We start from the raw sequence: 16,639 nt of genomic DNA, 5'->3' as shown, positions 1-16,639 counted from the left end.
TTGTCTGTTCGACCCAAAGAAGCAACATGAACCGTGATAAGAGCGAGCGGCTTCCCGCGCTCTGCTTCCGTATAGTCACCGATCCAGCGCTCCAAAGTGTGTCTGGGTTTCCCGTGTCTGTATGAGGACGTGTGAGTAAGTGTCGAGAGTTCACGTTGACATGTTTTTTCCACATCTGCCTGTAGTTGCTAGGGGAAGTGACGTCAGCAGCGAGTGACAGCTTTCACAGACTGGGAGACGCCGCGTACCCGTTCAGCTGTCTGGAGTTGGATCAGAGTAATCGGAGTCCATCGTTAAGTTTGGGATCACGGTGCCCCCCAAACTACGGAGAGCATAGACTACGCGTTTCACGGTACCGGGCCATACCGATATTACAGACTTCCGGTGGTCAGAAAGAGAAAAAGGGGATGGTGAAACCTGCGCTGTTACAGGAAGAGATCGAAGGGGACCGGGCTGTGTACACCGACGGGCTCAAAGCTCTAATATCCCTTCATACAGCAGGAGAAGTGCTTCGTAACTAAGATAAGGAGACTGTGTCAAAGAGCACCGCGGACATGGAGCTCAGAGTGGGCAACCGCTACCGGCTGGGCAGGAAGATCGGGAGCGGGTCCTTCGGGGACATCTACTTAGGTGAGTGGAAGCTGTCACCTGAAACGTGCCGTTCAAAACACTGCTGCGCTTCACAAAGTGAAGATCAGGTCACCGCTGCAGGACTTCCGGGTCTACGTGATATTTACTGTTTGTTACCCCGTGTGTGTGGTGACCCTGCAGCCCCCCACCCACGACAGCGCAGTTAGTGTAACGGCAGAAACACAAGGTGGGTCACAGGGGGAAATGATACAATAACCAGAAAGTACGGAAACAACAAGGAACAAAACAAGGAAGAGTGTGTACTGTTACTGTGTGTACTGTTACTGTGTGTACTGTTACTGTGTGTACTGCGCAGGTCCTTTTTCTTTTTTCTCTGTCTGTCCCGTTTGGTTCTTTTGCATCAGAATTATTGTCTAAAGGCAAAGAAAGATGCCCAACGGATTTACTTTACCAAATGGACCGTCCCAGCCTTGCCTCTATTTGATTCACCTTTGCTTTTATTGTTTATTTTATTTTCACTTGCTACACACAGGACAGTCATGACTGGGGAAAAGAAAGGGGGAAAGAAAAAGAGCGGGGAAGAGGGACGGTGATAAAAGGCAAAAACCAACAAAACAAACACAAAAAACACATCTATCAATCACCTGGATCACCTGTTGAGAAAGAAAAAAGAGAAAACAAGCAAAGAAAAAGAGCAATAGAATAAACAACATCATCACAATGATCTATGGGAATATAACAGTAAATACTAAATATTAAACATTATTGTGCAGCACGTAAGATCGACAGCACAGTGTGCTTTGAGGTAGGAGCCAAAAAGGGTGTAGTTTGTGTGTGATCACCCGTGTGTACACCTGTGAGCATGGACGCACTTGTTTTTAAAAGGTTCCTTCATGTAATGATCTGCTAGAGGGTGTGGGGGGGCCACAGCCCCGTCCTCCAGGGCATGAAGCAGGTATGGAGGAGATCCAAACTCCAGACATCCAGAGGCCCTCAGAACACAAGAGACCAAGAAGACCAACAGAGGGGCAGCCGTTGGAAGTTGGAATGTTACATTTCAGACACTTTGATAAGTCTTCACATATCTCGCGCCACAACTTCTGAACTGGTGGACAGAACCAAAGAGCATGGATGTAATTGTCCGGTGAGTTGGTTTGGCCATGTGAGCAGTTGCTGGTAGACGTTAAGCCAGCAGTTCTTAACCTGGGTTCGATCGAACCCTAGGGGTTCGGCAGAGCCTCCGCTGTGACATGCACGGCTCATTTTGTGCACCAGTAAAAAACGTATCTATGTCTTGAATTTGAAAAAAATGACATTTTATTTTTCACTAAAGAGGGGTTCAGTGAATGCGCATATGAAACTGGTGGGGTTTGGTACCTCCAACAAGGTTCAGAACCACTACGTTAAGCCCGTCTACTGCGCAGGTCTTAATGCGGAACATATCTGTTAGCCTTTGTGTTACACATGTATGTATCCGTACAGCCACACTGTCCACTCCGTGTGGGAATTTCTTCAGTCTATGCTGTTCAAAGGGTTGCCCACTGTGACCACAGCCCATAACATCAATGGTTGAGGGAGTGGCACCAGTGTGAGCCAGGACACACTGACTGTATCTAATATGCCAGTCAGCCACTAATATGAACAAAGACTGTATAAAAAGATGGTTGTAGCTTGAATTTTAACATCTGGGCGGCTGCCATCTTGAATTTATTTTAGGGAGGCGGGGTTCAGACAGAAGTTACCACCTACAGTGAAACAGACAGCACTCATGGGTCAGCAAGCAGCACCGTTTCAACAAACACACGCACATGTGATCAAAAACACAACTTTCACTCAGACTGAACCACAAAGTTACTGATGTCTGCATCACAGCGAGCTCACAAATGCTGAGGTGGTGGTCGAGGCCCAGCAGCCTCAGCATTAGATGCTGCCTGATATGATAGAAGCTTAGTCTTCACTTGCATGCTGAGCTAGAAGACTTTGTCTCGTCCAGCACGCTGTGTTTGCTAATCGTGTGTATCGCTCATTGTGAGGTACGAGACATCCTTACATCAGTTACCACAGTAAGTATTTTAAATGTAACCTTTTGGACTGGATTGCATTATGTAAAAGTCTAAACCCTCTGTGCTAGTGTGAGGAGAGAGTGCTTCAAACAAAGGTCACCCTGACCCTGTTCAGAAGGCGCCTGGTTTTGTCCGTCCTCGGGGGGCCTGCAGGGGTTGGCCTGTTACTGCTGCTGGTGACCCCTGAGGCTGGATTTGTGTCTCTGCTAGCTACTGACAGTCAGAGGTGTCATTGTGCCAGAGCTAAAGATAATAGTCACACTTATCTTAAAATGAGTGGTTGGAGCTCATAGTGGGGTCATATGAACACACCTGATGGGGGAGCAGCTGTTGTCCCAGTGAAAATGATAGTGTGTGGACGCAGGTTTCCACGTGTTTCTCTCCATAGTCGGGAGAGTCGGCTGAACGTGAGCCGGTCTGGTTTCCTGTAAGACTGAACTCGCCTGTTAGAAAAGTCTGAGACTGCGGTGGAGCTCAGGATTTATCCACAGGAGATAATGTGGAACGTGTGGAACACCAAACATTCTGTACCATCCTGATCTGTTCGTGTGTTAATGAAAATACTGTGTGGAAATGTGTCTTTGTTTTTCCACAGCTGTGATGCCACTGGCACTTATTGAAGTTACTGGGTGTGAAATCTCACCACCAGATGGCAGCAGTGATACTGCTGTGTTTGCAGCTGTTAGCTGTCAGCGCTCACATCGGTGGACGCTCACACGTGCATGAGCATTCAGACTGTTCTGCTGGGTTCTCACCACATACGTAAAACACGATTCGGTGACGCAGCATGTCCATCCTTGCCTCTGTACCCAAGATGGCGAGGTAACATGGCAGCTTCCACAGCCCAGCTATGAGAAGGATTGAAGTTACAGGGAAATGTAGTTACACAGTAATCATTGCATGAGTACAGCATCGTTTTTTGTCTCAGTTAACCCTTTAAAGCCGGTCGGAGCAGCACGCTCCGTTTTGCGTAACTATTTTTAAATCCCTGTAGCTCTGCAACCACGTGAGCTAGCGCAATATTTTCTTTTTTTTGCATATGAAACCGGAGGAGTTGTACTTACATCTTATGCCATCAGCTTGTCCTCGGTCACAGTTTCCTTCCACATATAGCTTTGCAAAAACTGCATAAAAAGCACTTGCAGCAACAAAAACATAATATTCCAGAAACACGCTTTGACGATCCGATCAGCTGTTCGTAACACTTCCCACATTGAAACAGACGTCAGCGCGAACTATCGCATGTCTGCCATTTCCTGCCCGAAACCGGAAGTGACGTCATTTTGTGGAAATGTAGTTGTTGTTTTTTTTACTTGTAGGCCTTAAAAGCCTATACTGGTGTTTTTATAAGTCATGTTTGACTTTTCTGAATAGTTGCTGTGATGTTCAGAACTCAAATTGCACTGCTGGAAATAGTTTATTTTGATGCTGTTTTCTTTACAAATTTGCATCATAGGATTGTTTTTTTGTTTTTCCTGCAGTGTATAAAAATTGCTGTATCTCCAAAATAAAACTATGAAGACACTCAAAATAAATTTCCTGTTGTTGGAAACTATTTTTTGCAACTTTGTATTTAAAGTTTTGAGGGATAAACCTCTTAAATTTCTCCAAGTAGAAATGTATGTAAAAAAAAAAAAAAAAAAAAAAAAAAACGATTTTCAATTCTTTTGTAGTTTATTGCACTTTTTTGCAATTAATGTAGTTACTATGGACTTAATGCAGACATATGATTAAAATTTGGGCTATAACAGTTGCATTGATGTATAGCAACTTTAGCTTCCATTATACCTGTGTGTGTCACTGTGTGTATTAATATGTATCCTTGTTGGTCTTTTCCAGGCACAGACATCTCAGTGGGAGAAGAAGTTGCGATCAAGTTAGAATGTGTGAAGACGAAACATCCGCAGCTCCACATCGAGAGCAAGATCTACAAGATGATGCAAGGAGGAGGTGACCACAGTCTGTCTGTGTCTTCGTTCTCATGCAGTCTGTCACGGTTTCCTGCAGGACTCGTTTCCTGCAGGACTCGTTTCCTGCAGGACTCGTTTCCTGCTCCCACTCTCTGCTCTCTTTATTCCTCCACGTGTAATATGATGGACACCTGCCTGTCGTTGCAGTGATCCCATTAGTCACCAAACAAACACAAGGTCATGTTGAATGACCTCAGTGAGCTGTGGACCACCGCTGTGCTGCGGTTTAGCACAGAAGGCTTCTGTGTCCACGCCTCGACTGTCCCGTGGGTTGGATGTAGCAGCCTTAGCTCGGTGCACGGCTCACAGCAGTGATGATCAGAGTTTAACACAAAGTTCGTTTCAGTTCAGGATTATCACTGAGAAAGTCAAACACTGTGAATCTGCGGCATTCCACACTGCTGAGCTCTTCCTTCATGTCCGTGTCAGTGCTGGGAGCATCGGACAGCACCAGCTAGTCCAGCTCTTCCAGGTCTCCCTCTGCAGTCTGTGAGACGGGTCCACAGAAGGACAGGACAGACCTTCATGTGGCTGGTGTAGGTGGTGGATGCACCAACAGCACTCATGGGATGTGATGTAAGCCTGTGAGGTAACATCCTTGATCCAGGTCAGGCCAGTGTCAGGATTGCCTGCAGGCACATGTGGGCTTTGCACACTGCAGAGATGCTGCAGAGTTTCCTTTAGAGCGTGGGAATGACTGCCCAGACAAATACACAAGTAGGCCAGTTTTCATTTTGTCAGCGCCACATTTAAAGGAGGGAGTGAAGTAGGACAGAATCACACTTTGTGACGTGGGTGTGGGCCTCACGAGCCCTGCTGAGTGTGAGTGAAGGTTTCAGTATCAGAGCAGGAGCACTTTGTTACCCCCGAGGACGCGCCCTTCATCACTGTGTGCTTATTCTGAGCAGCACAGGAGGCGGTGACAGTGGAGACGCTGCCAGCAGGAGAAACCATCAGACAGTGACTGCAGACGCATTTGTTTCTGTGTGGTTGCAGTGGGCATCCCAACAATCAAGTGGTGTGGAGCTGAAGGCGACTACAACGTGATGGTGATGGAGCTGCTGGGACCCAGCCTGGAGGATCTCTTCAACTTCTGCTCCCGCAAGTTCAGCCTGAAGACGGTGCTGCTGCTCGCTGACCAGATGGTGAGCTGCTCACACACACACGTGCACACGAACGTGCACACACACGTGCACACACACGTGCACACACACACACACGAACGTGCACACACACGAACGTGCACACACATACGAACGTGCACACACACCTGCTGCTCACACACACACACACATGAACGTGCACACACGTGCACACACACACATGAACGTGCACACGCACACAAACGTGCACACACGTGCACACGCACCTGCTGCTCTCACACACACACACATGAACGTGCACACACACACACATGATTGTGCACGCACACACACATGAACGTGCACGCACACACACGAACGTGCACACGAACGTGCACACACACGTGCACGCACACACACGAACGTGCACACACATGCACACACACACATGAACGTGCACGCGTGCACACACACACATGAACGTGCACGCGTGCACACACACACACACACATGAACGTGCACGCGTGCACACACACACACACACATGAACGTGCACACACACACATGAACGTGCGCGCACACACACACGAACGTGCGCACACACACACACACACACGAACGTGCGCACACACACATGAACGTGCACACACACGTGCACACGCACACACACACACACGTGCATGCATGCATGAAGCCGGGTGCAGACACGAGCTGCACTGGACCTGATCTGTCTCTTTGTTTGTGGTCCCCTGCAGATCAGTCGCATCGAGTACATCCACTCAAAGAACTTCATTCACAGAGACGTGAAGCCGGACAACTTCCTGATGGGACTGGGCAAAAAGGGCAACTTGGTGTACATTATTGACTTTGGTCTGGCTAAAAAGTACCGAGACGCTCGCACGCACCAGCACATCCCATACCGCGAGAACAAGAACCTGACTGGCACCGCCCGCTACGCCTCAATCAACACTCATCTTGGGATCGGTAACGAGCCTGTTTGTCGTCCGCCACGCACTCCTGCTCCTCCTTATCCCGCCTGAGATACTCTGTAGTGAAACCCGTCTCCTCTTCATCGTCTTTATTTCCGCTCGTTGTCTCCACAGAGCAGTCGAGGCGCGATGACCTTGAGTCGTTGGGATACGTCCTCATGTATTTCAATCTGGGCTCGCTGCCGTGGCAGGGGCTGAAGGCCGCTACCAAGAGGCAGAAGTACGAACGCATCAGTGAGAAGAAGATGTCCACGCCCATCGAGGTGCTGTGCAAAGGCTACCCCTGTGAGTTTGCAGTCTTCAGAGCTTTCCTTGATTTGAAGCCGTGTGATCCCAGCTGCACGTCGGCTCAAACATGTCTGTTTCCACTCTGTCACAGCCGAGTTCGCCACCTATCTGAACTTCTGTCGCTCCCTGCGCTTCGACGACAAGCCCGATTATTCGTACTTACGGCAGCTCTTCAGAAACCTGTTCCACAGACAGGGCTTCTCCTACGACTACGTGTTCGACTGGAACATGCTGAAGTTTGTGAGTATCAGCTGTCAGAGAAGCAGGACAACATTAAACAGGCGTGACTCCATCCTGTGGTCTGAGATGTTGGAGCTGCGATATCGTTTTTTTCTTTAGTGCCGAAACACAACAAGGATGACCTCGAGGCCGTTTTTACTGTGAGGGCAACACTGAAAGTAGCTGAAATCTTTATTAGTTAACGTTAAAGAAACAGACGTCAGCCTGAAGCAAACAGTCTCCTGACACAGCAGGTCGTCTGCTGCACGCGAGCGCTCTGCTGCGTCTGTTTACACAGGACGGCGACATGTTTAGTGACCTGCTAGGATGCATCACACACGGGGACCAGACTGACAAACAGGGCTCGTCTCCTCCTCGTTTGTTAGCTGCTGGTTTGTTATTGTGTGTTAAACATTTAGAAATGATCTGCGATGGTTGTTTGAGTCCTGCTGACAGCTGCCGGGTGCAGCTCAGTGAGGTGTAACAGGTCAGCATCCACCTGTCACTCAAAGCAGCCACGCCTCTAATTATGGCCGACTGTTCACATGTAAAGAGGTATTAAAACTGTGCATAGACATGAACACAGGGTTAAAGAGCAGCTCTGCAGTTTGTAACAGGGCTGTGAGTTTGGATCATGTCATAGTTTTAGTCGATACTTCAGGTTCAGATGTCTCGGCGTGGACTGTGAGGGTCGTTACTTTGCTTTAGACCAGAGCTGGTGGAAGTCCCGCCCTGTCAGTCGTCCATGTTGGCGACAAACCAGGACGGCGAGCCTGTCACATTAGTAAGATGAGTGTGTGGAGGCTGGTTCGTGGTCCTGTGATGGCGTCTTTGTAACAGAGAGCTCCTGCACGAGCGCACGCATTAGTGCAGAAAGTACAGAAGCCTGCTGAGCATAAACTGATCTGTGCCGGGCCAAAGTGCGCGCGATGGTCACAGTGCAGGGTTAGCGTGCGTGCAGAGGCTAATAAACCCGCAGAGTCTCAGTCGGGTCCATAATCTGATCTTCTGTGACCTGCTGAAGGGAGCCAACCGTGCAGCAGAGGAAGCAGAAAGGGAGCGTCGGGATCGGGACGACCGGTTGAGGCACAGCAGGAACCCCGGGGCCAGAGTCCCTGCTGCGCCCGGGCGCCCCCGAGGGACCCAGGAGGGAACAGTGCCCACCCCGCTAACACCCACCTCACAGACAGGTCAGTTCACTCCAGCTGCGTTAGCATCGTTAGATCACATGTAAGCGTCCCAAATACGCAAAGACTGTAGGAAACAACCTCGGCAGAGGACGGCGTTCTCCTCCACACGCACCACAAGGAGATCGTTGGTACGTGTGTCTGTGCACTTTCATATTTCTGTGTTCCAGATGCTCTGTGTTGGTTTTTCTTACAGGTGCAGCGTTGTGCATTTCTGTTTGTACTCCATCCTTTTATTAGATTTTGTTCTATTTTCTCCGTCCTTTTGTTCCTTTCTCCTGCCTGTCAGCTTAGACGCTGTCAGCTGAAATAACACCAAAGAATAAACAAAAAAACACGATGTAGAACTTATAGAGCTGATCCTGGTGCACTCAGATCATAACTCTGTAGGAATCTGGTGTCCAGACGTGTTTATATGCAGTGCGCATGTTCTGTAGACGAAGAGGAGCTGCTGTAGTGTTGCTGTGGCTTCAGTGACCTCAGCGTATCAGCTGATGATCTGTCAGCTGTTGTGTAGCTGGCTCCTTGATGGAGGTGATGGTGCTCTCACTTCGTTTGTCTTTTCTTTAACGGTTCAGGTGATGTTACTGTGACACGGTGCAAGCGTGTACAGGTTAACATGAACTCTTTGCAGTCAGTCTTTGAAACATGGACTCAGTCATCTCACAGTACGATGTGTTTCTGGTCTCCAGCTAACACGTCTCCTCGACAAGTGTCCGGGATGGAGCGTGAGCGAAAGGTTAGCATGAGGCTGCACCGCGGCGCTCCGATCAACGTGTCATCCTCCGATCTGACCGGGCGACAGGACACCTCCCGCATGTCCACCTCACAGGTACAACACTCCCTCTGCTCCTAGTCTGTGTGACCCAACAGCATGAGACTCACTGAATATGTCATGTGACCTGAGCACGCAGGAACGCCCGACGACAAAGCTGGGCTTGTTTGGGTTTTCAGCAGGATTATAGCAGTATTACAGCAGTAGTGCAGCAGTATTGTAGCAGTATTACAGCAGTAGTGCAGCAGTATTACAGCAGTATTACAGCAGTAGTGCAGCAGTATTACAGCAGTATTGTAGCAGTATTACAGCAGTATTACAGCAGTAGTGCAGCAGTATTGTAGCAGTATTACAGCAGTAGTGCAGCAGTATTACAGCAGTAGTGCAGCAGTATTGTAGCAGTATTACAGCAGTAGTGCAGCAGTATTGTAGCAGTATTACAGCAGTATTACAGCAGTAGTGCAGCAGTATTGTAGCAGTATTACAGCAGTAGTGCAGCAGTATTGTAGCAGTATTACAGCAGTAGTGCAGCAGTATTGTAGCAGTATTACAGCAGTATTGTAGCAGTATTACAGCAGTATTACAGCAGTAGTGCAGCAGTATTACAGCAGTAGTGTAGCAGTATTGTAGCAGTATTACAGCAGTAGTACAGCAGTAGTGTAGCAGTATTACAGCAGTATTACAGCAGTATTGTAGCAGTATTACAGCAGTATTGTAGCAGTATTACAGCAGTATTACAGCAGTATTACAGCAGTAGTGTAGCAGTAGTGCAGCAGTATTACAGCAGTAGTGCAGCAGTATTGTAGCAGTATTACAGCAGTATTACAGCAGTAGTGCAGCAGTATTACAGCAGTAGTGCAGCAGTATTGCAGCAGTATTACAGCAGTAGTGCAGCAGTATTGTAGCAGTATTACAGCAGTATTACAGCAGTAGTGCAGCAGTATTGTAGCAGTATTACAGCAGTAGTGCAGCAGTATTGTAGCAGTATTACAGCAGTATTACAGCAGTAGTGCAGCAGTAGTACAGCAGTAGTGCAGCAGTATTACACTAGTAGTACAGCAGTAGTGTAGCAGTATTGCAGCAGTAGTACAGCAGTAGTGCAGCAGTATTACAGCAGTATTGCAGCAGTATTGTAGCAGTATTACACTAGTAGTACAGCAGTAGTGCAGCAGTAGTGCAGCAGTATTGCAGCAGTATTACAGCAGTAGTGCAGTATTGCAGCAGTAGTGCAGCAGTATTGCAGCAGTATTACAGCAGTAGTGCAGCAGTATTGCAGCAGTATTACAGCAGTAGTGCAGCAGTATTACAGCAGTATTGCAGCAGTATTACAGCAGTAGTGCAGCAGTATTACAGCAGTAGTGCAGCAGTATTACAGCAGTATTGTAGCAGTATTACAGCAGTAGTGCAGCAGTATTACAGCAGTAGTACAGCAGAAGTGCAGCAGTATTACAGCAGTATTGCAGGAGTATTACAGCAGTAGTGCAGCAGTAGTGTAGCAGTAGTGCAGCAGTAGTACAGCAGTAGTGCAGCAGTAGTACAGCAGTAGTGCAGCAGTAGTACAGCAGTAGTGCAGCAGTATTGTAGCAGTATTGCAGCAGTATTGTAGCAGTATTACACTAGTAGTACAGCAGTAGTGCAGCAGTATTACAGCAGTAGTGCAGTAGTACAGCAGTAGTGCAGCAGTAGCACAGCAGTATTACAGCAGTAGTGCAGTAGTACAGCAGTATTGCAGCAGTAGTGCAGCATTAGTATTGCAGCATTAGTACAGCAGTAGTACAGCAGTATTACACTAGTAGTGCAGCAGTATTGTAGCAGTAGTGCAGCAGTAGTACAGCAGTAGTACAGTAGTAGTAGTACAGTAGTATTGTAGCAGTAGTACAGCAGTAGTACAGTAGTAGTAGTACAGTAGTACAGTAGTATTGTAGCAGTAGTACAGCAGTATTGCAGCAGTAGTATTACAGCAGTAGTACAGCAGTAGCACAGCAGTAGTGCAGCAGTATTACAGCAGTAGTGCAGCCGTAGTGCAGCAGTATTGTAGCAGTAGTGCAGCATTAGTATTGCAGCATTAGTACAGCAGTAGTACAGCAGTAGTACAGTAGTAGTAGTACAGTAGTATTGTAGCAGTAGTACAGCAGTATTGCAGCAGTAGTATTGCAGCAGTAGTACAGTAGTAGTAGTACAGTAGTACAGCAGTAGTACAGCAGTAGTGCAGCAGTAGTACAGCAGTAGTGCAGCAGTAGTGCAGTATTACAGTAGCAGTACAGTAGTAGTGTAGCAGTATTGCAGTAATTTTTCTGTAAGCTGGTACTTGTTGTCCTGTAATCCTTTGCCTGTGTGATGATGTCTTGTTGCTGAGTTGTGTGTTTGGATTCTGACATATTGACTCTGTTCTCTCTCTTCCCTCAACCTCAGAATAGCATTCCCTACGAGCATCACACCAAGTAGACGCTCGCCATGTCCTCGTGTGACGGCGGCAGCGCGGGGTAAGTCCCTCCCAGTGTTCTCACCGTGTTTGCAGCTCTTCAGCCTGCTGTCTCGGTCGGACGGCGGCTGTTTTGGAGCATCATGGTCTGTTCTGACACTGGCTGCTGCTCTGTCTCCGTCAGGTGGTGTCTGAGGTACCATCCTCTGGTCTCCAGCTACGAGCTCCTCACTGAGCACCAACAATACAAGCAGTCCGAGCCCTGATCTCCACCATAACGTCTACGGCTCCAGTCACAGACTGACCCTCTGATGCTTTTCCATTTACCTTTGTGGTCTGAATCCAGACTGTTGGTTTTCAGGGCTCTTTTGGGGCCCCTTGAACTAGTTTATCAGGGCTGACCCGGCACCGCAGCAGGCTGATCCAAACCATGAGGACCTCACGGACCGCTGCATCAGCCTTCCTCACTGGACGGTTTGTCAGTGAGAACTCTGAATGGGAGCGTCTCGGTCTGAGGGCGGGCGCACTGTTCACACGTTCAGTTTTCATTTCGTCTCATTTGTTCGTGTTGTCGCCGACAGCCGTCCCCACACGCTCTGATTGATTCAGCTGTGTTAGCGAGTAACTCTAAAGCAGGCATCCTGCTGCTCGTGTATGTGAGCTAGCATCAGCCCCGAGACAGCAGCTGAGAGGCCAGCTTATAGCATGACATCACATTTACAGCTGCACGCTGTTTTCCATCTGTTTTTACCGTTGGCTAAAAATCACTCATGTACTGTTTTTAGTTTATTCAAGCTGGCAGGTAAATCTCAGCACTGTTTTTTGTTGTTGTTTTTAAACAGGATTTTTAAAGTGCTAAAGTTAGCAGGCTAGCTGTAACATAGCTATGCTGCTATGGTGGCGACGCTAACATCTTTATCTTATTGCAAGTTAGTAAATGAGCTGCAGGGGTGTAGATGAGCTGATGTCCTTGTTTCTCCTGCAGCGTGGAGCCGGTTGTTTGGGCAGAGCGAAGATGTTAGACGCACCCGGGAGAGCAGAAGGTTGTCTTGATTTGGTGTAGGGACTGACTTTGGGAATAAAAGGCTAAATGTAACACAAAAGATTTTCACAGAGCACGTTTCGATGCATCGCAGGCGTCTGGATACAAACCTGAGTGTGAGTTAAACTTAAGAAGACACCTTTGCAGGGGTTGGGTTTCCCCCGAGCGTCCCAGGTTTCTCAACACATCATTTCACCAAAAGTTCTTTCACTGTATATATAATATTCTTACTTTTGAGTTCGTATTGTTTCTGCACTGTGAAACATTTATAATATTAAAGTGTGTTTGGGTTTTTGTGACGTACCAGTGGAGAAGAGTCTGAACATGACTCAGGAGTCGCTGCGCCTCCTTAAGGGCAACACATGAGAAGCTGAAGGACTCATCCTGGTGCTGTGACAGCACCGTCTGCACCAACCAGAGTGTGTGCCTCTTTTTCCAGAACTAGTGCATTGGGTTTTTATATGAATGCGTCTGACAGTCGACTGTAATAAAGCTCCATCTCTGCTGTGAAAAGGCTCTGTTGTGTTTTTGATGTGGACCTGTGCGCTCTGCTACGCTCTGCAGTGTGTAGCCTCACATCTCTGTACACATGAGCCAGGAGAACAGATGGCGCTGCAGCAGTGTGCGCTCTGATGTTGGTCTGAGTCACACAGAGCAGCTCTGCAACAGCATCAGGAGCTGAAACAACATCAAAGTTTGTAGTGCAGCAAAAGTCAGGGTGTCGCTCCAAACACATGTAGGAGGGGGAATAACTGGGCAGCTTGAGCTATCATATAATATACTACATGTATTATAGGTAAGTTCACTTTGTCTTCACAGTGCTGATGTAAGGATCCTTGAGAGGGAGTAGAAATGTCAACGTGAGGTCAGAGGTTTAAAATCTTTCTGCAGTGTTTTCTGTAAATGGACAAACTGCACAGTTTGTAGGTTCTAAAGCTTTTTGTCAAGTTTCCACCAATAAATCATCAAGTTGACTTTGAAGACTTATCATTGATTTATACTTGTCTCTGATAACGGCCAGCACGGTGGTTACACTGTGCTGAGTTCAGGTCCGGGTTAGGGAACTCGGGATCGCATCAGGCCGGGCTCTGTGTGGAGTCTGCATGTTCTCTCCCGCCTCCTCCCACAAAGACATGCAGTTAGTGGGGATCGGTGTGAATGGTTGTCTGCGTGTTGGCCCTGCCACGGGCCGGCGACCTGTCCAGGGTGGACCCTGCCTCTCGCCCTATGACAGCTGTGATAGGCTCCAGCCCCCCACGACCCTGATAAGTGGAAGACGGTGGACAGACTTTGATGACCTCAGTGGATGTCAGGCAAACTTTGAATGGATTGTTAACACTGGGCCACTCTACATGTTTCCAGTTATGTTTACAGACACAGTGACACCAAACACAGAGGTTATGTCACATTATTGTAACTGAGAAACGTCACAGCACTGCTCACTGAGAGCGGGGCTGCAGTAACCCTGCTTTCATATTACGACTAATCTGTGTTGACCTTTCTGTGATTATTGTTTCATAATGAAGAAAGGTCAGATATTACCAAACATGAAAAACTCATCTAAACATGTAGTGTGAAAATAAATGTCTTGGAGACAGCAGCTAATCAGATATTTTAATTGTCAGGTTTGGTTCAGCACATTAAAATAATAAGAAACAGCACTTTATACGTGAAACAGACGACTGTCCAGCAGAGTGAGACGAGCAGGTGAACAGCAGCAGTGTATCATGAAGCCTTTTATGGGCATGTTGGATCACAACAGACATTTTTATGTTTCCTGTTCTTGTTTACCAAGAAACAGAGGAGCCCACAGACTGAGCTGCAACATGTTTTCTTTTATTAGCACGTCAAGCTTCACCCTGAGCACGAGCTGCATCTGCTCACAGACTCGCAGATGTGATTGAAAGCAGCTGAAGGAGGTTTTTACAGATGAGGAGGACCGATAACTACAAAGATGATTCTACACAAACTGGTGATGAGTCCTCTTACAGGTGTGGGGCGTCAGAGCCATTTCAGCTGAAAGCAGCTAGTGAACCTGAGACACTTGGATGTACATTTGTGATCAAATGTCAGCTCTCTCTTTTTTTTACCGTAGCATCAGTTCTTTCTGTGTATTATTGGTACAATTTATGCTATCTCGCTAATACTAATGTTAGTTCCCGGTGTCTTCTGGTGCCTCCGTCACCGTCATGTCTTCCTGCACTTTCACAACACGGACTTTTCCATTTTCTTTTCCCGTCTGCTCCTTTTTGCCTCCGTCGTGTTCTTCGTCTGCCGCCTGGTTGAGGCCCTCCAGCTCAGCGGCGCTTACGGCCATCTCAATCTTCGCCTGTCCATCTTCCCTCCTAATGCAAAGAAAGTTCCCGGCGGCAATGACAAAGGCAGACACTGTCACTTCACAGCCCGCCAACAGGAACACGTACATGTACTGATGGGTAGCGTCCAGGAGCCGACCTGGTGGAGAGTGCAACAGTGTTAGTATGAATGTCGTTCATTGTCCCCGTGATCACTTTATAAGAACAAGGAAACTAAGAAAGGGACACATGCAACGGTGGGTTTGTGTCCATGCATGTTGGAAAGATGCAGCTGAGTACATGACCTAGTGTTTGTCACTGACTATGGATGAAGCTGGTTACACCGAGGGTTGTTATCTTTGGTTTTATCTTAAACAGATACACGAAGTCAACATCTCTGTAAAACACGTGACAGCTGATGTTCTTCGGGGAGCGCTGGGACAGCTACAGCTAGCTTAAGAGCAGTGTTGGTCAAGTTACTTTAAAAAAGTAATCAGTAACTAATTACCGATTACTTCCCCCAAAAAGTAATCCCGTTACTTTACTGATTACTTATTTTCAAAAGTAATTAATTACTTAGTTACTTTTTAAAAACACGATTTACAACCTGAATAGGTGATAAAGTGATAGATCTTTCAGCCCAATTCTACTTTTTCTACATAATCATCATACAAAATGTAATCAAATGGAAAAGTCTCTTTTTAAAACTTGTTTTATTATTTTTAATCTTTTAACTTTATGCATCAAGCAAACATTTAATTATCTGCAACATTCTCTGACTGGAAGAAATTAGTTTAACATTTAAACCTATTTTCTGCACATTCCAGCACATAAAATAAAATATTTTGTGTGTTTACACTCAGTCTTTCAAATAGATGCAAGTAAAACACAGCAGAAAATAAATAAAGTCAAAGACTAGCGGTCCTGTTGCTCTATTTTCACCTGTAAAGCAGGAGTGGGGTAGGCGGAGGGTTACCCTGGTGCAGGTGTGCAGCGGTCAGTGGAAGAATCCGCGAGTTTCTCTGTGAGTTTCCCATTACGTCGTAGCTACTCGGTACTTGTTTGGAAGTTTAGGGGTTTTTTGCTGTAAAAAGAAGTTTTCTTCCCACGCACAACGGACACTAATGTTTTTGTCACTTTTTATGGAATCAAACTCAAAGTAAGGTCAGTACTTCCACGCTTTAAACGCTGCACGCTCATACTCTCTCTGCACTCGATATATGATCCATTGTTGATCTGCACACAGCTGTTGTCACCAACGTCGCACTCGCTTACGTCACTGTCATGAGACATTCTCGCAAAAAATCACGGTTTTAGTAACGCAGTAACGCAGCGTTCCTACGGGAAAGTAACGGTAATCTAATTACCGTTTTTGCAATAGTAATCCCTTACTTTACTCGTTACATGAAAAAAGTAATCAGATTACAGTAACGCGTAGCTTAAGAGCATCTGAAGCTCAAACACTTTCAGTCTGGATCTCCTCATGTTGGCTCAGGTGATTAAGTGGTAAACTTCACAGCACAAACCCATCCACCGTGCTAGCTTTCTATTATTTTAATAATTATCATTAATATTGTTTTGCATCGAGGGCAACATGGTGGTTGTAACCCTGTCCTCGGACATTTTCCCATGCAGACGTGAAGAGATGCAGATTAAACTGATAATCTGAGGATTAGGTGTTATTATACAGACGAGATATTTTACTCTAAATGTGGGC

General features: G+C 46.9%; 2 protein-coding genes across 3 annotated transcripts in view; one reads left to right on the top strand and one right to left on the bottom strand.

Annotated features, from left to right (window-relative positions):
* Nucleotides 1-13,141, top strand: csnk1db (casein kinase 1, delta b). Of its 2 annotated transcripts, none has more exons than XM_087836997.1 (10): nt 1-630; nt 4,494-4,604; nt 5,621-5,769; nt 6,462-6,690; nt 6,810-6,980; nt 7,075-7,223; nt 8,227-8,392; nt 9,082-9,221; nt 11,582-11,647; nt 11,771-13,141. In XM_087836997.1, exons 1-9 carry the CDS (start codon nt 555-557, stop codon nt 11,630-11,632), a joined length of 1,242 nt encoding a protein of 413 aa, XP_087693123.1. In that variant the 5' UTR covers nt 1-554; the 3' UTR covers nt 11,633-11,647; nt 11,771-13,141. The 2 variants fall into 2 exon arrangements, with proteins under 2 accessions (XP_087693123.1, XP_006801693.1); XM_006801630.3 differs by having other exon boundaries at nt 11,577-11,647.
* A 1,177-nt stretch (nt 13,142-14,318) lies between these two features.
* slc16a3b (solute carrier family 16 member 3b) overlaps nt 14,319-16,639 on the bottom strand; it is a 5,937-nt gene continuing 3,616 nt past the window's right edge. Inside the window, exon 5 of the mRNA XM_006801629.3 lies at nt 14,319-15,082. Coding sequence (XP_006801692.2) covers nt 14,781-15,082 — 302 coding nt within the window. The 3' untranslated portion in view covers nt 14,319-14,780. The remainder of the gene's footprint in view (nt 15,083-16,639) is intronic.

The sequence above is a fragment of the Neolamprologus brichardi genome, unplaced genomic scaffold (assembly GCF_056152115.1).
Source record: "Neolamprologus brichardi isolate AB-2024 unplaced genomic scaffold, ASM5615211v1 NODE_ptg000038l+_length_1369362_cov_1, whole genome shotgun sequence".
In the NCBI taxonomy this organism is placed as follows: Eukaryota; Metazoa; Chordata; class Actinopteri; order Cichliformes; family Cichlidae; genus Neolamprologus; species Neolamprologus brichardi.
This window is presented reverse-complemented; position numbering and strand designations above follow the sequence as displayed.